The following is a 21,851-nucleotide window of genomic DNA, read 5'->3' as shown; positions in this document are numbered from 1 at the left end:
GGGGGGTGCTGTTCTCCATCAGTTCGGGAGGGTGGGTGCGTTATGCTCACACATCATTGCTTCTGTTCCCACCGCAGTACAGCAAATGAGCTGTGCAGTCATTCTGCAGTCCCTCAGCTGAGCTGCGCAGTCACTCTGTGGCCCCCCAGCTGAGCTGCGCAGTCACTCTGCAGTCCCCCAGCTGAGCTGCGCAGTCATCATCACCTGCTCTGTTCACATGGGCAGCTGCCAGATCACCGAGATGACTCACTGCTCCAAATCCATCCCATAATTTCAAATTCATCTGCCGTGGTTACCCGTGACACCTGGTTCTGTCACAACCCCTATTTTAAGGGGGGCGGTTCTGTTCCAACTTTATGAGGAGTGGAGAAGGGATGAAATCTCTCACTCATATAATTTATTTGAAAAAAAAAAAAAAAATCTTTATGGAGCGTGGCCCCCCAGGAGTGACAGGAGAGTGTGGAGGGACCGGCTGAGTTAAATTGAATTCGCCCACCGTGTGCAGTGATGAAGGTAATACCCTGTCAGCGGAGATCCGCCCACTTCCTGGCGTTGCTAGGCTACAGCCGGCTGCACCTGACTGTCGGCCGGTGTCGTTATGGCGATCAGGTGACCGCGCTTGTGTGTCAGAGGTCGCGCGCGGGTGCACTTCCCAGGTAGGTCACTGCCGTTCTACCTGTGAACAGCTTCAGCGGATGTCCAGCTGTGTAAATCGGTTGTTTGCCACATAAAAGTTAAATGAATAAACAAATGAATGAATACATCTCTGGCTGATTGAATTGCTCTGGAGAAATAAATGCTTAAATGTAAAAAAGCCCTACTTTGGCGTGATGAAACTCCTGGGCCTTGTCAGTAAATGATACATCCCAGAACCATTAGTATCCGGACTGTGGGAGGGTAATGTCTGGATGCCGAATGAGAAAACTGTAAAAGCCTTCGTAGGAATCTCAAATACAAAACGTTGCAAGATCTTGACATGCAAAACAGTTCCCATTGGAGTGTTATTTTATGCCTATGTGCTTTGAGAACAAAATGGCAGTCAGTGTAATGCTTGCCTTGCTTGTGGAAAGCACCAAGTGTGATGATTTCTTCAGGCACTTCTTTCATGCAAGTTTTAAGCACCTGCTGTCTTTTACTTACGCTTTAATTAATTGCCTTTGGGAAGAATCCTTTTTTACAAGCCGTTTCTGGCTCATTCATACACCTGATATATGCATGCCGTGCCTTAAAAAAATGAATATATTAAGACATCAGTAAGACTTTGCTTAATATTTTATTTATGTTTCTTCAGAAGAAAAAAAATCCTCTACGCCTGCCTTCAGAAAAATATAAAATAGTCCTCAGCTTATGGGTGCTTCGGTGAATTGAGTCTTCTAATTCAACTTGACATTGTATTGCTGCAAATCAGCCAAGCGGCGTTGATCCGAAACCGTCTATGTGCGTCTTACTGTAATACAGATCTCGAATGCAGCCAATCACACCCGCGAACCCCGGGGATTGTATTGGTTTGTTCTGCATCGCTGCCCGTCATATTTTTATATGCGCATATGCATACTTTACGTTACACGGCCAAGCTGTAGCATAAGGTAATGCCATAGTCTCTTTGTGCACGCGGGCGGGGAATGTTGGATGAGCCCATTTCAACACTGTCTTAAGTTTTCATTCTGATAGAGTGCCTTTTACCCGTTTTATTCTCATAGTGTGCATTTTATCCGTTTTAGACTTAGACTCTCCAGAGGTGAAATAACACTAAACGCTTGTGTCAGTATATCCACTGTTCCCTTGGCCTGGCAGTGGGTCTAAGTATACCCACTGTTCCCTTGGCCTTGCAGTGGGTCTAAGTATACCCACTGTTCCCTTGGCCTGGCAGAGAGACCCTTTGATCAGGGAATACCAGCTGGGACACATTTGGGGGGGGGGGGGGGGGCACAGTATGTTTGTTTGTAATCAGAATGTTCTAGTTTTTGTTACCTGGCAGGAGGGGGTGGGGGTTGGTATTCTTGGCAGACACCTAACCTGAGCTGCTTTGCTACACATCCTACTCCGGAGGTCGGTGACAGGTAAAATGGATGCCTTAGTCATTGTTGATATGGCCGTTCCCAACGCAAATGTCTCATCAAGCGATGCTTCTCTGTGAATTGTTCTTTGCCAACTAATTTGTTTGAGAGAGCCTATTTAAGTGTAATTGTCTGATGTTTTTTAATGGTCCTTTGAATGCTCCATACCTGCCCCTGCCAAGAGTATAGCAACTCTGAAAATTATGGCTGACATAAAAATTTATTTATTTTGTGAAATTTGTTGTTGAATAGTTTTTTCGATATTCGGCCTCCCGTCCTAGACGGTGCCTGAACAGATCCTGCATGTGTGTATACATGCCTCTCTGCTGTATGGGTGGGTCTGTTTCCATTCATACTGCTGTGGTAGAATGATTTTTTTTAGGATCTCTGTTGTTCCCCCCCCTACAGGAGTAAATGCATCGACCCAACTCAAAGTCAGTGCCAAATGAACCCAATCTTTTGCAGTGCAGATTGTGGCCATGTTCTTTTCGCACAGACTTGGAGTTTGTGCCAGCTTGGAGGGACCGTGGATACAGACATTTTCTGAAGAAGAAAGGAGAACACTGCTTCCAGGAGGTCATGTTCTGTGGAATTGTTTGTGGTGCAGCAATGCTGACTCAGTCCATTCACTGTGTCCTCTTAAGCTGAACCACAGTGTACAAGGATGAGCGAACCTGTGCGGAATTCTGTGCTGTTTGACTCAACCTGTAACCTGGAGCGTACACAGAATTGTACAGGATGTATTTGAGCATTCAGACAGTACACTAATAAACACGCTGTGAATTCTCATTAGCTTTGTATGCTGAAAAGTATTTTTAAATATAGAGCTGTGGTGTATTACAGTCACATTACTCTGTTTGTTAAAAGGTAAGAATATATTAAGTCCATAAATGATCAAAGTGTGTTGTCTGTGCCATGAAAAGAGTATTTTATGTAATGGTGACAAACCTCTGGATATATTTTAGCACAATATAAAAGCAAACATATGGCTCCTATTGCAAATGCTAATGTATGTATTGGATAATGTTAATGTATAGGGTATTGTACTTAAACATATAATTTTCTAATAGATCCAATTTAACTTGCAAAGAGGCGCAACTTTGACGTCATCACGTCAATAGAAAGCATGCGTGGTTGCTTGGAAACGAGGACGCAAATTGTTTCCTTGGAGTTGCAGATACAACTTTGGAACCGCAAACAATAGGATACAATGTAATGTGGAAGAGGAAGTAATGAATTGACTTTAAAAAATATTTTTTCGGAGTTTGAATCGCCTTAGGAAGCGACTGCATGAGAAACATGGCAGAGGTAGTATGCAAACTATGTTATTTACCAGACAAGCGCGTTGCTTGCTGACTAGTTAGCTATCTTACGAGGTAGTCTGAAGTCGGATGTTTATTTGGAATTCGGCAACAATAACGCCTCGCGCATGTTTTGCTTATTCTTTCCAGGAAATGGACCAGAACCCCGAGGCCGAGGAGAACGCCTTTGCGACGCTGGAAAAAAGGTTCCAAGAAGTTCTTCACGAGCTCCTTGGCGACAAAAACCTGGAAAAATACCGGGTCGAGTACGAAAAACTCGCCAAAGCCCTGAAGAAGTCTCACGAGAGTGAGAACAGACTCATGACAAAATGCAGGGAGTTATCGGCGGAGATAGTGTCCAACAGAGTAAAAGTAGACGCAGCTCGCAAGCTGTCAGAAGAAGACAAATCAGTCGCTGATACCTTGAAAAAGGTGCATTACCTGTAGCAGCAACGATGCCAATAAGAGCCCACGATATACATATATTTGTTTGCACTCGGAATTTCCTGAAACAACATATATACTTAAAAAAAATAATAATTTAGTAAAATATAGATATATCATTGTTAAACAATGTATTTTAAATCCGTCTCACTTCTAGGAGGTAGAAAAGGCATGGAAAATGGTGGATGCAGCCCATGACAAGGAACTGACCATGAAGGAAACCATTCAGAATTTGAAGCATGACATTTCAAACCTGAATAAACTTATTGAACAAGGAGCCGGTGTGGCGAGTGGTCAGGAGCACAGGTTAGTGTTAAATACGAGAGAAAGTAGGCCTACAGATAAGTTTTATTTTATTATTAACTATTTGACCACCGGGAATGGACAAAATGTACATTTTATGCCTTGTGAATACGTACTGCATAATTCATGCACATATTCATGCTGATTTAAAAAATATGTATGCAGTAAAAGTAAAAACTCAGAGACTCAAATTGACATGGGCCTACTTGACAGAAGAGGTTTACTGTTATGCGAATTTTTTTTCAGTTTGAAAGACTTGTTGAAAATCAAATCTGACCTAACAAAGGAACGAGATGAACTCCTGACCGAAGTAGCAAATATACGAGACAGTCTTACGAAAGCAATCGCCAGTCAGCAAGAGACGGAAGCAACGAAAGCTCAGGCCGCGGAAACTATATTGCAGGTACGACGGGCAAATTATCGTGCTTAGTGTATGTGTGACGTGTACGGCTTAAAATAATTTCCCCCGTTGTTGTCATCCTCTCCACACAGGAAAAAAAAAACACAATCGCAGAGAAATATTCTTAAACGAAACTTTTAACATTGCATGGTCTTTACACTGATGGAGCGTTGAGCCAATGACCACACCAAATATAGCTGAAGAAGACTGCAGCTGACTAATTTGCAAACTACATTGAGATATGTTCCCTATATACATATCTGAAGAGAAAAGCTAGATGAATAGATTTAATTGTATTTGGTTGTCAGCAGCTAGCTAAATTTAAGGAAACAATTATGCAGCTATTACTGCATTGACCTTTATAGGAACTGCTTTAAACAACTGTAGGAGAATCACTGTAGTTGTTGTTGATTGATGTTAAAAGCTGCATATCTCTCTTGTGTGAATGTGTAAGATGTACATTGGATGTTAGGTGGAAAAACCTCATATTTTTTTCCTCCCTAGATGAGTCATTCTCAGAGCAGGTTTCACTGAAAGGGAGAACACAAGGCTAGCAGGTAAAGCGTAGGTAAGCCGTAGGTGTCGAGGAAAGGCAAGCTGATTAGGACCTTACCTGATTTCCAGATGTACCCACCTGTCCAACAAACATGTGACCCAATATTCACAGCTTATTATGAATCCACACCCATTCAAACTGAACTTGTTTTCCATAGTCTGGGAAGATCATGGCTAGGGGGCTCTTAAGCAGTAAAATGTCCCGTCTTAATTCAATTTATGTAGGTATGAGTCCAACAGAGGCCATATGTACACTGTAAAAGTTGATTTAACACTAAACATTTTACTGCGTATCTTTGTAAACCAAAGGCATACAGATGCATGTGTGGTGCCTGTGAGAGACAGCGAATGGCATCCCTGAGTATCCAGCGCGTGTGTTCCGCAGTTTAGAGAAACGACTCTCGTGTCGCTCGCATGTTCTCATCGCTCACCCCGCAGAGCCGGTAAAATGTGGGCTCGGCAGTCCCCGGTAAAATGTGGGCTCGGCAGTCCCCGGTAAAATGTGGGATCGGCAGCCGCTGCGGTGACTGATAAACAGCGCGTGGTTGGCGGTGTGCTTGATTTAGGAGCGGGTGGAGAACCGTCCCGGGGTCCTGATCTGGTTTAATTCACCACCGGTCCATGTGTTTTCAGGGCGGGTGGGGGGGGGTAAACTCTGCAGCTGCAGCAGGACATCCAGGTGCGGCAGAACCGTCCCAGGCCCCGATCTGGTTTCACTCACTGCCGGTCCGTGTGTTTTCGGGGGGGGGGCTGGATGTTCTGCTCTGCAGCTGCAGCAGGACATCCAGGTGCAGCAGAACCGTCCCAGGCCCCGATCTGGTTTAACTCACTGCCGGTCCGTGTGTTTTTGGGGGGGGGGGGTAAACTCTGCAGCTGCAGCAGGACATCCAGGTGCGGCAGAACGAGTGTTCGCGGGAGACGCGCAGGAGGGAGCGGCTGGAGAAGGAGGCGCGGCAGCTGCAGGCGGACCTGGAGGCGCGGCAGGCGGAGGTGAAGGTGCTGAGCGCGCAGGGGCTGCGCAGCCGGGAGGAGCTGCAGCGGCTGGAGCAGCAGCTGCGCGAGCAGAAGGTGAGCCCGACCACCGCCGCCGTCGTCGCCGTCGCCATGGCCACCATGCCCTCCCCCGCCCCCAGTATTATCTTGTATTGGGTGGTGCTGTCATGTGGATGCCTGATGACAGTCTTTGTGGATGAAATGTTGCGTTGTTGACTCAATAAATTATTGGGAGTCTTTAATTTAGGTTTACAATAATTTGTTTTTTTCTGGAAATTGAAATGAGCTGTACGTCCTTGCGGGGACACACACACACGCACCCTTGCGCACGTGCACGCAGACGCTGTGTGAGCACGCTCAGAGGAACAGCCTGCCGGTGGGGGGGTCCAGTTGCTCAGCTGCGGGGGGGGGGCGAGGGGGGGGGGCCAGCGAGCGCAGTTTGATCGGCGCGTCTCCTCGTGGCCGCAGATCCTGAACGAGAGAGCGGCCAAGGAGCTGGAGCAGCTGCAGGTGCGCAACGGGAAGCTGCAGCAAGAGAACGAGCAGAACGCCCAGAGTGTGGAGCAGCTCGCCCTGGAGAACCAGCAGCGGACCGCGGACCTGAAGGTACCGCCATACAGACACCCCCCCCCCTCTGAGAACACCCCTATCTGTGAACACCCCCCCCTCTGAGAACACCCCTGTCTGAGAAACCCCCCCCCCTCTGAGAACGCCCCGGTCTGTGAACACCCCCGTCTGTGAACACCCCCCCCCTCCCCGCAGGTGATGTCATGTGTGCCCGGGAAAAAATTCTTATGATGATTCACTTGTCATTACTTTTGGTGGATTATAAGAGGCATAACATGAACACTATTTTTGCTAAACAAAGAACACCAAAAAAAATCCCATTTAAAGTATTTTCATACTTTTTCCTTATTGGTGTATACATATTCTCAAATATTAAAATATTTCAAATGACCAATTCATGCGTTTCTTTCATTTCTACATGATATATATTGAAATCTGTCAGATGAAACGAGAGTTACAGAATTATTTTGGCAATTAAAAGCATAATGGAATTAATATAGGGAACCACAAGGGGGCACTATAGATATGCAATTCAAGAAACGCTGAAAGGAACAGTGAGGCTGAATTTGGAGAGGGGTTGTTTTAGTTTTCTTAAATAAACATTTTGGGACAGATACAGACACGTATCATTGCTGTCAAACCGCTCGTGTGTTTTAAAATGACACCTTTTATTCCGACTGCCTGAAATTCTGACGGGCCAAATTTAGCCTGACATCTTTATACACCGTGCAAGCTATTCTGCCACTTCACACAGAACCGCACATCATTTCACTGTTTTGACACTTGCTCGAGGATTTCGGTTAAACAGCACACGTCACGCTGAAGGACCACTGGTCCTCTTCGCTGGAGTTTATTTAATAGTGATTATTCTAGCCAAAAAAGCCGCTGGAGAAAGCATTTGTCTGTCTCAGCGCATATCTCTGGAGAGGCTGATTGGGTCCACTCCAGGCTCTTATCAGAGAGATTACAAACATCGGGCAGCACCGGGATGGTGTGTTTTACCACTAACGGCACACTAAGCACCTGTTATTCCCCCCCGCAGATGAAAGAGGACGAGCTGAATCAGATGCGTCAGGAGGTATCCAAACTAACCAAGACGAGGGAGGCCACCCAGAGGAGGCTGCGGCAGGCGGAAGATCAGAAGGGGGAGGCGGAGCAGCAGAGGGACACGGTGAAGAATCAGATCGCCGGGCTGGAGAGAGGCAAGGAGGGCCTCAGCTCTGAGATTGTTTAAACGACTGGAATGTTCCGGAATGTGTCTCCTAGTCACAGCCGGCCTTCGCTACTGGGCGGCTCTTTAGCGTCTGCATCTCTCTATCACACGCACGCAGATGTACATGCATACATGCGTATACTGTGTGTGTGTGTGTGTGTGTGTATGTGTGGCATGGGCGGCAGTGTAGTATAATGGGTAAGGAGCTGATCTTGTAAGCTGAAGGTCACAGGTTCCTGGGTAGGACACTGCTGTTGTACCTTTGAGCAAAGGTACTTGACCTGCATTGCTTCAGTATATATCCAGCTGTATAAATGGATGCAATATTGGTGTGTGTGCGCGCATGCATGCATATGTGTGTGTGTGTGTGTGTGTGTGTGTGTGTGTCTTATCTATAATGTCCAGCAGAAATGTCCCTTGTCGTGTAGGGTTCAGCATAGTATAATATATATGGTTCTTGAGGTTAAGACCAGACTCATGTCCCCTACAAGGGACAGAAATGAACTGCTGGCTCTTTCCCTGTATAAATGGGGCTGGTCCGCGCGCCTGATGGGAAGTTGATGTTAGCGCTGATTGCGATTAAACAAAGTGGCTGCTGATTAATACGGATAGCTGGCCAGTCCCAGGGAGTGGTGGCTTTCACACGCGAGGCCAATTGAAATGTGATTGGGCGGTGGGGGTGGGGGTGGGGCTGGGGGGGGGGGTGCCTTGTCATATTAATAACTGTCGCTGAAATGATTTATGGAGTCGTGGCTGGCAGGAGGGTCAGCAGCCCCCCCCCCCCCCGCCCCCTCCCCCGGTATGGGCTTGTCTGGGGGAGAACAGGGAATGGCCATCTGATGGGTCTGTGCAGATTCACTCCTTCTGATACGGATGCACTTAACAATGCTGATGTCTGGCTTCTCTCCCTCTAGACACACAAGTAAAAGTCTATTCCTTTAAATGAACAATCCATATTGGTCTGGAATCCTTATTAGCATCGCCCTTTTTTAAAAGCAAAACAAAAAAGAAATGACAGTAATTAAATATTGTCCCAGTGGGGATTTTCACGAAACTTTTTTTTTACATTTCCCTAGAGATGGAATCGTGTAAAAAGCAGATGGAGATGGATAAGAAAGCCATGGAGGAACTGGTGCGAGAGAGGGACCTCTTGAACAAGGTTCGTTCCTCTTACACAGATCTGCCGCTAATGCTGTGCGTTCGCGTTCGACAGCAGAACCATACATAATGCACGATCATGATCTTGATGTGATGTCACATGACATAGTACGTTTACACATTAGCCATTTCACAGATGCTCTTGTGCACTGCCAGTTGCACGGGGAGTATTATTTACACGCAGTCCAGATTGATTACCTTGCTCAGGGGTACAGTGGCAGTGCCACACCTGGGAATCAAACCTGCAACCTCACAGCTACGAGCCCAGTTCCCCACGACCGCTATGCTGCGCTATCACACACAGACACGTCTCATGTGGAGGCTCACTCATAAATGCTTCTTGTAGCAGTTATTGGCCTTTTTGTACACATTACTGCACGCGTGCTTTATGGAGTTGCTCTTAATGTACAACTTGACTGCTTTTTCCATTGATTAATTAAACATGAGGGTGTGCAGTGGCTGACATAAATGAACACTGACTTGGTCTATCATGTTGCAAAGCAAGGCCTTTTTGCGAATCTGTTGAATTCTTCAGGAGCTGGTGATTTCCAGGGCTTTTTTTGATGTGGTTCTTACTGGCACAGCGAGGAGATTAGAGGTTTCTGATGCCTCTGATGCTCTTAATATTGTACTGCTACTTTGAAAAGGAAATGACAAGATATTTATATTTTAGAGGGCCAAGTTAGACTCTCTTTCCTCAGATATCACAGCTAGGATTTTTTACTCCTGGCCAATCACACTCTCTGGGGTTCAGCAGAGACAGCCCATAATAACCCAGTGCCGCTTCATGTTACATTTCCTGTGTTAAAATATCGTTATGGAATATTTGTCCCTTCAGTTTTGAACATCCTTGCCTGTGATGTTTATTTGCTGGGTATTTTTGAAACATAAGACTACGTGAATAAATAAATAAAGATTCTGCATGTTTATTTTAAATCATTACTTTCTGTGTCACTCTGTGTTGCGGCCCTTCGAGCCGGCCGTAACAAAATGGGGGCTCTGCCCAGGCCTGCGCTGCACAGGCAAGCAGAGGCAGGGGACGTAACACTCGGGTTCTCCGTAACTCCGATCGGTGTCTGATCTGTGTCGCCCGTCCAGAACCTGATCAAGGCCACGAGCGCCACGGAGAGGCAGGTGAACGAGGTGAAGCTCCACGAGCAGTCCAAGAAGCACCTGGAGCACGAGATCGTCAACTACCGGGACGAGGCGCAGAAACAGCGCAAGATCATCTACCAGCTGGAGAAGGAGAGGGACCGCTACATCAACGAGGCCAGCGACCTCACGCAGAAGGTGAGGCTCAATCAAACTTTATTTATATACCGCATTTCACAAACAGTAGTCACAGTACGCTTCACAGACAACCCTGGCCTAAACCCCCCCCCCCAACAGGAGCAAGCCTAAGGCAACAGTGGCAAGGAATAAACTCCCTGTGGCAGATGGGAAGAAACCTCGGACGGAACCAGGCTCAAGGGGGGGAAACCCATCCTCCTCTGGTCGGCTCAGGGTGTTGATGCTGCTCAGATGGTGGGCGGGGCTGGGTGGCGGTGGTTTGCGCACGCTTCACTTCCTGCTCGGAGGGGAAATGGCTTATCTCTGTCCTGTGAAAACCAGTTCAGTGGCTGTTTGAACACTGTAAAGTTTGCAAAGTTAAATTTGATAAGAAAAGCGACATACTGGTTCTAATCCAGTGTGAATAGTACAAGAGATTGGCAATCTTCTCAGGTTGGTCCCTAAAACTTTCCATCTTTCAGCATCTGTGATCTGAAATCTCAAAGTAACTTCACAAAAGCATAATAGATTTTGCACCATATTTGCTGTTGACTGTTTATCACAATCCATTTGTCTGGTACAAAAGAGTCTATTGAAAAAACACACATGAGAGCTTGGCAAACCTTCACATGCTGCTTCTATGTGATGCTGAACACAAGCCTGTGAATATGGTGCAAAATCTATACGCTTTGAGGAGTTACTTTGAGATTTCAGATCACAGATGCTGAAAGATGCCAATCTCTAGTACTATTCCCGCTGGATTAGAATCACCAGCCTGTCCAATTCTTTAAATCAAATTTAACTTTGCAAACTTTACAGTGTTCAAACAGCCACTGAACTGAAGTTCTCACACAGGGATAAGGGATTTTTCATAAAACAGCTCAGGCACTATTTCAGCACAAGATCCCGTTTTAGTTCCGATTTATCCTGCTGCTCGTAAGTGCTTGAAATGCATAGCCTGCCGGATCTGAGTTGAGGAGATGATTAATCCGCCGGTAATTTTGGGTTCTCCAGCGGTTCCCGTCAGCTGAGGCAGTTTCCGTGATAACAGACCTGGCACTTCCCGCCGCCGTGGGCCTGACCCTCCGTTATGTCATTATCTGGCAGGGTACAGCAGCGGGCTGGGGAGGGGGGGGGGGCAGGGGGTGCAGGGTGGGTTTGTTACCCAGGATCCCGCAGTTCAGCGCTGCATTGAGTTCCTGCCGATGCCCAGAGCCCACTGCTGGTCGTCAGGGAGACGTGGCTCTGCGTGACTGACGCATGCTCTCCTGATGCACAGTGTGCCCTGTGGAGTCTGGGGTTTGAGCAGGACCCCCTGGGGTTCGCAAAGGTGTGATCGCAATCCCAACCCCCCTTCCCTGGCCCCCCCCACCCCACCACAGTCTGCAGTCGCAATCTGCTCCCCCGGCCTGCTCTTTCCCCCCCACCCAGTTTGCGATCCCAATATTAGCCCCCCCCCCCCGGTGATCATGTGATCTATATAGAGCCATTTTTAAAACATAACCCTTTTTAACTTATGGGGGTGCCCCCGGGATGCCTTTGGGCCTGTGTGTTTGAAACCTGGGTCAGAACTGGTTGGATACCGTTGCTACAGAGTGCATCATAGTCCCGGGTTTGTGGGTGACCACTGCATATGTCTCAGGTGAAGTGTTCTGTACACCTGGGGACCAGCGATGGACTCAGAGTGCACTGCTAGTTCATTAAAAAAAATGTTTACACACAATGGCCACGTTTGAGTATTAATGATATTTCTACATATTTCTTTAAAAAGATGTTGAATAACTACAACAGTCCTTAGGGAGAGTTAGAAAATATCTTGGTTAATGAATTTTTTTTTGTTATGCATATTTTTTTTTACTGATCACAGCTCTAAATCACCCTGGCCCTTTAATATTCATGAATGTGTACTGCTTCGCTTTAACACTTGCCGTCAAAGCACAAATTAAGTCTGATAAATCAATACCGTTGCGGTTCGTTGGAATGAATGTGGTTTACCAATACAAATTTTTATTTATTTTTTTTATTTTAATTCTAAAACGCGTCAGGGTAATTACTGCTGGGGAACTGTCTGGAGGTCGACCGCGGCTCTGCAGAAGGCCTGCCCTTCCCTGCTCGTGCTGCTCTTGGGTGTCGGCCTGTGATTGAACAGCAGAGCTCTGTAGCCGTTGCCGCGGCTGCTAAATGACTCTGGCTATTCAGTGCGAGGAGATATACTGTGTTTGCAAGGAGATAATCATTCCTGCGCAAAAATAATTACCATTTTTCAATTTGGAAAATAGGCAGCCCGTTGCCTTGTGCTGTGCTCAAAAAGTATTACACATTGATTTTTCATCACGGTTATTAGTATTGGCAGTTATTCTTAAAGAGGCAGCCTGCCCTGTGTTGCTTGGTAAGTACTGCGCTGCGATCAGATTTACTGCCGGCCTGAGCCAGCTCTGGGCTCCCGCTGGCTTTAATACAATATGGAAAGGACCGAACCCTGAAGACGGGTAAATAAATACTTCCCACAATCAATCCCAAAGTGCCCTTCCGGGTGTTGCTGGGAGGGTGACCCATTAATAAACGGGTGCCCTGCGCAAAGCCCCGGTAATTAACACCTCCAGATGGTGACCTACGCCTCTGATTTCCACGAGCCTCCAGACGTCTCGGGATTTTGCTGAATCACGCGGAAGTCGACAAAATGATCTTATTTTTCCCGGTTGGTTTGTTCTCAATATTATTATGATAGAATGAATAGGATTCATTTTTCTTATAGTAGAAATACATCTTCATGTAATTCTGTGTTCCCCTCAGTACAGTGCTTGTTAAGGCATTGTCTTGGACTTAGTCAGGACTTGTCTTCAACAGTGTGTCTTGTAGTGTCAGCGTTGGTGGAATCCAGGCCAGTGTGTAATGAAATGACAGATAAATTCAGACAGCACTAATCAATCCCTTTCCAGAATTTGGAAAGTAATTTGAATGTTATTGGACATTTGGAAGCCTTCTTTGGTCATTTTTCTCAAAGGGCGAAAACGCTCAATGTAGTGTGGATTTATTAAATTGGTTCCCTTAACACATTTCTCCAAATGTTAAAGTGCACATTTAAGACTTTTAAAGCTGCGATTGAGACTGTCTGGCATTGGCTGTCTGGCTTGCTGGTGCTCCTTTGTGTCTGAAAGTGAAGCGATTGAAAAAAAAAAGTGTTTAATATTTGTGACAGCGACATTGACAAAAGTTGGATATTTTCAGTCTCGTTGGGCACCCTGTTAACTCGAATCCTAGCCTGGCTTGAAAGCCTTCTTTGTTGGACTCGCCTTTCGACAGGTCCTCCAGCACATGGAGGACATCAAGGTGAGGGAAATGGAGATCTTCGACTACAGGAAGAAGATCGCGGAAGCCGAGACCAAGCTCAAGCAGCAGCAGAACCTGTACGAGGCCGTGAGATCCGACAGGAACCTCTACAGCAAGAACCTCAACGAAGCTCTGGTACGCACGCCGCCTCCCCGCTCCCTCCTTACCCAACGAAGCTCTGGTACGCACGCCGTCTCCCCGCTCCCTCCTTACCCAACGAAGCTCTGGTACGCACGCCGCCTCCCCGCTCCCTCCTTACCCAACGAAGCTCTGGTACGCACGCCGTCTCCCCGCTCCCTCCTTACCCAACGAAGCTCTGGTACGCACGCCGCCTCCCCGCTCCCTCCTTACCCAACGAAGCTCTGGTACGCACGCCGTCTCCCCGCTCCCTCCTCACCTAACGGTGTGCGGACGGCTTCACCTAGCGCGCTTTCAAATCGCCTTCCTCCTCTCCGCAACGGAAATCTGTTTGTGTGATCGGCTGCGAGCAATCACGCTTGTTAATGAGGAAGTCACCCCCTTGTATGTTTTATTTTGCTAATTATTTTGACGCCTTAATGTTTTGAAGTTTGATGTTGAGTTTTACGTGTATCTCCACTAACTGCATAAGAGCACTCTGAGCACACAGAGAGGCTCTGTCTCTTTCATCTCACGCAAGGCCATCTGACGGGCAGCGGTTTTTTACTCTGTACATTTCAAAGAGAGCGTGTCTTTTCCCTCTTTTGTAGCTCACTACTTTCTGCGCATTTTTTATGAAAAATACCCCCTTCTGACAGGTGCCCTTTCCACTGTGAAAATAACAAGTGAAACTTTTTTTTTTAAATGAGGGGGGAAAAAAAAGACCAAAAGCTCATCCAAGAAATAAAAGAATGAAAACTTTTTTTTTTATTATGCAGGGCGCGTTCGTGTTTCGAACCCCGTTTAATCTCGCCGCTCCGCCTTCTGAATCCCGGCCTTTGATTCGCCACTCAGGTGGAGATCGCGGAGATGAAGAGGCAGCTGAAGATCATGAACCACCAGGTGGACCAGCTGAAGGAGGAGATCGGCGGGAAGGAGTCGGCCCTGGTGAAGGAGCACCTGGAGTTCCAGCGCGTGGAGAAGGACAAGGAGGCGCTGAAGGTAGGGAGCTCCGAGCCCACCCTCGTCCGCGCTGCGCTCGTAGGGAGTGCGTTCAACTTTCGGTTTTCGCAGGAGGTTGGCGGCTGGAGATTTCGAAAGGCGCCAAACGGGCAGTGCCATCGTTCGCCGCTTTCTCAGTCTCTGCTCCGGTGACCCCCCGCATTCCCCGCTTTAATTTTGTGACGTTATTGTGCTTTTGAAAACGTGCCTGCAGGAGAACATCAGTATTTAAGAAACACATTGACTCAGATTTTTTTTTTAAACTATCGGATGCTAGAATTTGATGTCCTGCAATCCACTAGGAAACCTTGTAATTAATTATCTTACTTCTCTTTCTGCTGATTTGCTGTTGTTCTCGCACCCCACTGCTGGTGTGTTATAAGTGCGGCTCTAAACCACAACTGCTTAATTGAGAATTAGTTTTAAACACCCTTACACCACAGCATGACTGAAAATGCATTTTGAATGTCTTTACTCCACAGGTGATTAAGTGAGAACTTAATCAGAGTCCAAATTCGCTGATGAAAAGGAAACTTTTCATCTTAACTTTCTGGATGTTATTTTGGGGACGCCGTTAGCCCCTCGCTAGCAGAAACCCAGCTGGCACAAGGGCGGGGCAGATTGATATTTGGGATTGGCGCAGTGGCACAGGGGGGCATTTATGCCAAGGCTGCACTGTGTTTTAATCCCCACATTCTGTTTTAGCCCGGGCCCTACTGTATACGGGTGGAACCCACAAAATACTTATTTAACTGATGCATGACTGGTAGCCGAAAATGTAGAGAATGAAAGCATTCATAATCATGTTGACAGGTGAATGTTAACATAAAAAAATAAAAAAATAAGTTTGGGAAGCCGCAATACAAAACCCGTCCTAGTGACTTAAACTGTTGCTCAGAATTATAATAATAACTTCATTCTGGCTCTGATAAAACAATAAAAAATGAAGCAAACTGGCACGTTGTAGCATGCATTTTCATGACACTTCTAGCAGATATGTTACTTAAAGATTGCTAAGGAACTATCCAGCTAAAAGATAAAGATGAAAACTGTCAAGATGCATATCGATAAGGACACCGACAAGAACGATAGCGCTGACACCCGTGAATGGGCAGCTTTGTCACTGTCCCCGCAAACCAGCCTTACTCTGGGTAATTATCCGGCGTTTCCTTACGGAGGAGGGGTTAGCAGGCCCTGCTTCGCCAAACCTTTTTTTTTTCTGACTTTGGATTTTGAATTCGCTCCGGGCCCCCCCCCCCCCCCCCCCCCCGACTCGTTTGGCTGCGTCGCGTTCTTTGTGCCGCCGCGTTGCCTGCAGCGGACCTGCGCTCCTCACCTTCCACCGCTGTCAAAATGCGAATGTCAAAACGGTGAAGATGCATCTCTCCACTGCTCTTTATTTGCATAGGGCACCGTAATCCAGACAGCCAGGGTGCTTCAGGAAGTTAGATATGCTCTCATTTGCATAAATACCCCAGAATAAGAGCGATAAGATGGCAGTGAAAGCATTCGATTGAGTGATCCACCCTGGTCTGTATTATAAATGGTCGTATGCTGTACTCTGTACGTTTCTACGGCATCACTTAGAATGTGCACTCCTCTCAAATGACTGTTTAAAAAACACAGGGCTCTCCCTGTTGACATTGAAACATTTTAATTGATCGATAACTTTAATTTTACCGTTTAATTAAAGTATTTTAAAACAAACATTTCAGTGACTCAGAAATGTCCTTGTCCTTAATACCATTGTCAATATTACTGTTTGTAGTAAAGTGTATATCTTACAGTAGTCTCATATGCAGTCATGGTCAGAATCTCACTATGCCATTCTGGAAATATAATTATAGTTAAGAGGACGACCTTGGCTTTCTGTTTACCCAGTGCAACAACAGACATCAAAGGCAATATCAAACTGCCAGTGAGCCACCTTTGAAAAAAGCAAGTTTATCTACAATAAACTACAATGTTGTCCTTTTGTTTTTTTTTTTTAATGAACGTTTTATAACCTTGGTCTTTTGTTTTGACACATATTTTCACACGGCAGTTGAAGGCGAGAGCCCTTCGACTTGCAGGCATGAGAAAGGCGTGCGCTGGATATTCCAGAAGGTTCTGAACAGATGGATTAGCAGAGCGCTCCGGAAGGTAGTTACTGCCAGAGCGGGTCCTGATGTTCACGGGTAGCTGATTCGACCACTGGGGGGGCAAGGGGGAAGGGGAAGGGGAAGGGGGGGGGGGGGGAGAGAGACGATGGGGAGGGCGAACTCTTGCGGCTGAAAAAAAAAAAACCCAATGGCTGTGAAATGCGTCTTCTCCCGGCTCCTGATCGATCCGCCCGACGGGCATTTAACAAATCGGTGCGTGTTTAAAAAAAAAATAAAAAAAAAAAAAACCCGTCTCAGTTCCAGTAATGGCCACAGGCCAGTCCTGTGAGTCTGGCTTTTTTCGGAAGAACCCGAATGAAGAAAGCGGGTGCTTCCGAGAGATTCGGGAGGCTCCCGTACCTGCGTTTCCGTGGCGATTTCCGTGGTTACGGGCCCGGTGACAGACGCCAGTCGGCCGCTGGAGAAGCCGCCCGAGCTGGGCGATGATGCTGAGCTGGTTACTCCAGTCAGGCGCTGCAGGAAGCTCTGTCATGGCAGCACAAGTGTTAACCGGCGGCTTTTTAATCAGAACTAGAAGGGCCCCCCAATCACAAGCCTGAGTGCCAAATTAATTAATTGGGCAACGCTACAATGGTTATTTTGTCTAGATAAAAAATATCCTGACTTTGTGTGCGCTCCTCACAGTGAAATTCCCAGTGTTAGTTCAACTCCAGCAGAGTTCATATGAGTTCAGTTCGGGAGTCCTAGTTGACTTGATTTAACACTGAACAATTTCACCGTGCTATTATGATATGAGAGTGGACAAGTGCATAAGAAAGGATGAGATAACTACTTTATTTCCACTTTCTGTTCTGAATATTAGAGTATGTGGGTATATAGGGTTTTTTTTTAAAGAAATCTTTTCGTTTTTTTCTGTGGAATGTAAAATCTGGTCTGCCATAATTCTTTATAGATCCAGCATCAACGTGACACAGGCATAAAAAATGGATGCTGTCTCAGTTTCAGTGTTGGGCCATTTTACTGCACATATTTCTGTAGTGGGGGGAGGGAGAGAGAGAGAGAGAGAAAGAAAGAGAGAGGGAGAGCAAGAGAGAGTTTTCAGATCCAAGGCAGACTGGTAAATTGTAGCAAACAGTAAATTTGAAAAACAGGACTCTGCGTGGCTGCTTCAGATCCCCCAGACATTTTCGCATGTTTACCTGTTTTGATGTCATGCTTCAGTTTCACCTGGTTGAACATCTGAAAAGATGCAGCTGTCCAAAGGCTCCAGTTTTTTCCCCTCTGGAATTTTTTTTTTTTTTTTTTGTAGGCTCCTGACGAATCCCGTCCCTGTTTTCATCTTTCCCCGTCTCTGCGTCTCGAGTAATTTGGCTGTGACGGTGTACCTGCTCTGCAGAAAGCAGGAGTTAACGTGAGGACACTGCTCCCGTAGCTGCTGCCTGTTCCAGCACAACCTTTCTGAGGGGTCTATCAGTTCTCCTGTCTCCATTAATTGTCAGGAGCCCCTTGCAGGATCTCATCTTTAAAACTCATTCCCAAGTACATTTTTTTTTTGGAGTGTCGATCATTACTGGAGGAAGGTTTCTCGTTGTTTCATTATGAGAAAAAAAACAAAATGGATTGAGACGTGTATGGCGCTGTGACAGATCAATTTGAACTGATTTTTTTGCATGCCCGTGAGATGAGTCATTCTCAAGCTTCTGTGCATGTTTTTTTGTTAATTTAGAGAAAGGAAAGTATGATAAATGTGCCATGCCGTTGTAAGAACGAGCTGGAATGAGCCGGTAGTGTAGACTGTGGATAATTAAGTAGCAGAACTAACTAGACCTTGATGTATTGGTTTCTGCAGGGAAATCAGCTCATTAAAACTAAGCTCTGAAGCCTTGCTGTAATTTTCAACAGTGCTCATTCCGTGCAGCTAGCTTGGTTAGCACTTAACGTGATAGTGGAGATGCATTGGAATGCATTGAACCAGCCTAGCTCACTGTCTCAGGTCAGGTGCAAGTAAAGCCTAATTTGGCTAGTATAAGTATATTCAGTACACTTATACTGTAGATAATCATTCAAAGTGAGAGTTTACTGTAATAATTAGTGTTTGGGATAATGGCTGTGGGTAAACCTGCTGTAGCATTGTTCAGACTTCATCTGCAATGGCTAATTTCACAGCTGATCCTGATCTGATGCTCAATACATGTGCTCCCTCAGCTAAAGGGAAGAACTATATCAGATCATGATGGAGCAGTAGCATGGAGCAGTGGGACGAGATGACGGTCCTGGAGTAGAATTTTCTCACGTATAAATACTGTATAAGCTTTTATTCTAGCATGTAATGTTATTAAGGTGATATTTTCAGAAAATATGCATGCAGAGGCAAAAAAGTGTTACACAAAACATTTTTAGAGTTACTTTCAGCACTGGTTAAAAAAAAAAAGAAAGATGCTAATGTGATATGGTATAACCCGGGTTGTCTTTGAAAGGTCAGGCAGCTTTTTGGCTGAGCATTAAAGAAATTATGTCCACTTCCCAAAGTCGTTCCGATTACACTGCCGGTCCTGGTCTGTCGGCTTCCCTAGCGTTTAGCCCCCGCCAGCGCACTGCACCAATGACAGCGCGTCAATAGCTGCCAGGGTTAATGGTGGTAAATCGAGATTTGTCTTCTTGTCAGACAAAAAAAAAAAAAAAAAGCTTGTCATATCTCCTTTTTCAGTCCATTTTCACATTATAATTTTTGTGTGTCAGAATGCTTTGGACTCACCTGGCAGCTTTGATTGTTTTACAGCAGTTACCCTACCTCTGCACCTGTTCCACAGTAGAGCTGCCCCACAGCATTACAGCAGTTACCCTACCTCTGCACCTGTTCCACAGTAGAGCTGCCCCACAGCATTACAGCAGTAACCCTACCTCTGCACCTGTTCCACAGTAGAGCTGCCCCACAGCATTACAGCAGTTACCCTACCTCTGCACCTGTTCCACAGTAGAGCTGCCCCACAGCATCGTGTGTTAGCAAACCGCCTTACTGTGTGGCTTTTTACGGCCTTCTGGTCTATCTAGCAGTCTTTGTTTCTCTACAGGTTGTGTGTAATACTTACGAGTTTTCTGGTAGTCTGTGCACAGTCTCACTTGTGTGTTTAATATTGTACAAGCGATTGTTGCCCTTTGCTTGACTTTGACACCCTAGATGTCAGAGAACCAGTGCAAAAGTTATAAAGTTTTAAACTGCATTCTGAAAAATTGACAGCAGCAAACACTTTTTTTTTTTATAGGGTCTTGTTCAAATCGTCAAGTGGGTTAGGGTCTGCCCATTTTTTAAAACAGTGAATTGAAAAGCCAGCTGGGCCTGTTTTGTGAATTGAAAAGACAGCCAGGGCCTGTTTCCATTAAAGGGGGAATCTGCTGACGTGGGAAGTCATGCTTATAGGAAGAAAAAAATGACAGAAAACTAGGTGGCATCCTCTTCAGTTTAATAATCTGGCTGAAAGTGATTAATCACGTGTGATATCCTGGAAAGTGAAAGCATTTGGATCAGCAGAATGCCAGGACAATAGAGAATGTGCTTATTTTTATTTATTTTATTTATTTATATTAAGGGAAGTCCATTATTATTCAGACAGGGGTGTAGCAGGGAGTGTTACAGACAGAGACGGGGGGGGTCACAGCACTGAAAGTGCCGTGACTGGGAATTGGGAACCCCCCGACAGCATGGGGGTGTGACCCCCCCGGGGAGGGAGATGCGGCAGTTCCGGGTGTGCACCGTGGTTTACCGTGGGGGGAGAGAGAGAGCGCACACACACACCAAAACTTAAACAAACAGCTCCCCCCTCCCCCATGGGTTCTGGGCAAAAACGATAAACCAAAACAACGAACTAAAATAAAAAGGACAGAAGAAAGCAAAAATCCAGCGACAGCTTTTCAGCTCACCGCTGGTCTCAGCTGGCCAACTTCCCAGCCGACCGGTTTCCTTCTCAGTCTTTTCGCTGGTACAAACACAAACTTTAAGGCCAGACTTGCTCTCTCTCTGTGTAGGCCCCGAACCGTGGAGAGGAGCACACCTTTACGCACCTGGGCCGCCCAGGTGCGTGTGCTCTCTCCACTGGTAGGCGTGGCCGAGACCAATCCGCTTCTTCAGCGGGCCGAGCGCTACACGGTGTTTTTTTAGATCGGCTGAGAGTCCACAACCTTACAAACTGCACCTCCCAGCCTCCCCCAGGAAGCTCATTATTAATTTAGTCTGGAACTTCCTGATATTACTTACCCAGAGGGGGGAAAACGCATCTCTCCCGAATCGAAATTAATTGCCGGAGTTTGAGAGACAAAAGTGCACCAATGACAATTTGGCACTTTGTGAATGAGTGAAGTAAGCACATAAGTGTTTTATTACGACAAAAAGGGAAACTAATGCGGGATCAAGCCTCGTTTCATCCGCCACTTTGGGAACATTAAGTTGTAAAAGATGTTCCTTAACTGTCAGTGGGTTGCCAGGTATAAGCAGAAATGTCCTGTCGTGATTTAAAGTGCATATTACACCGCCGCTCACCTCTCACGCTGCTGGCTGATGTGCACGATGTGCTAGGGAAGGCAGTATTCGCTGTGCCGAAAGTGTCGCTTGATTACAGTGACTCAGACACTCACACACACACACACACACACACACACACACACACACAAACGAGCAACAACAAGCTGCAGAACCTTTTTTTTTTTTCGAGGGGTCAGACTGATAGATGCCAACGCTTTTTTTTTTCTTGTAAAGACCACCTTTTCAGAAGTGACCCGCTGGTGTCCCATTTAAACCTCCTTCGGACTGTTCCCCAGACGGCAATCCCTGGATTTTCCAGTTCAAAGCAGTTCGGAGCCCAAAGCCTCCGTTGTGCGGGAGGGATTATTATCTCTGTGACTAAGGGCTCGGTTCAGCACAGGGCACTTCTGCCTCTTAGCAGTGCTCAACCCCCTCAGAAGTGATTCATTGTGCACCGTGATCTCCGATTATTAAAACTAGTTTTATTGCACCGTATTTTTTACTTATGAGTGCGAGAGGTCACA

At 46.2% G+C, this 21,851-nt stretch overlaps 1 protein-coding gene across 2 annotated transcripts in view; it reads left to right on the top strand.

Annotated features, from left to right (window-relative positions):
- The window catches only part of cfap58 (cilia and flagella associated protein 58), a 65,941-nt gene that overhangs the window by 12,149 nt on the left and 31,941 nt on the right, over positions 1–21,851 (top strand). Inside the window, exons 1-11 of one of the 2 annotated variants that reach the window (XM_035406281.1) lie at positions 3,192–3,365; positions 3,509–3,790; positions 3,960–4,108; positions 4,352–4,508; positions 5,934–6,128; positions 6,522–6,659; positions 7,663–7,822; positions 8,910–8,992; positions 10,090–10,281; positions 13,564–13,725; positions 14,563–14,709. In XM_035406281.1, coding sequence (XP_035262172.1) covers positions 3,348–3,365; positions 3,509–3,790; positions 3,960–4,108; positions 4,352–4,508; positions 5,934–6,128; positions 6,522–6,659; positions 7,663–7,822; positions 8,910–8,992; positions 10,090–10,281; positions 13,564–13,725; positions 14,563–14,709 — 1,683 coding nt within the window. In that variant the 5' untranslated portion in view covers positions 3,192–3,347. Of the gene's footprint in view, positions 1–3,191; positions 3,366–3,508; positions 3,791–3,959; positions 4,109–4,351; positions 4,509–5,933; positions 6,129–6,521; positions 6,660–7,662; positions 7,823–8,909; positions 8,993–10,089; positions 10,282–13,563; positions 13,726–14,562; positions 14,710–21,851 lie in introns of those variants that run through there. The other variant, XM_035406282.1, reaches the window with a different exon arrangement.

Source organism: Anguilla anguilla, chromosome 2 (genome assembly GCF_013347855.1).
Source record: "Anguilla anguilla isolate fAngAng1 chromosome 2, fAngAng1.pri, whole genome shotgun sequence".
NCBI lineage: Eukaryota > Metazoa > Chordata > Actinopteri > Anguilliformes > Anguillidae > Anguilla > Anguilla anguilla.
This window is presented reverse-complemented; position numbering and strand designations above follow the sequence as displayed.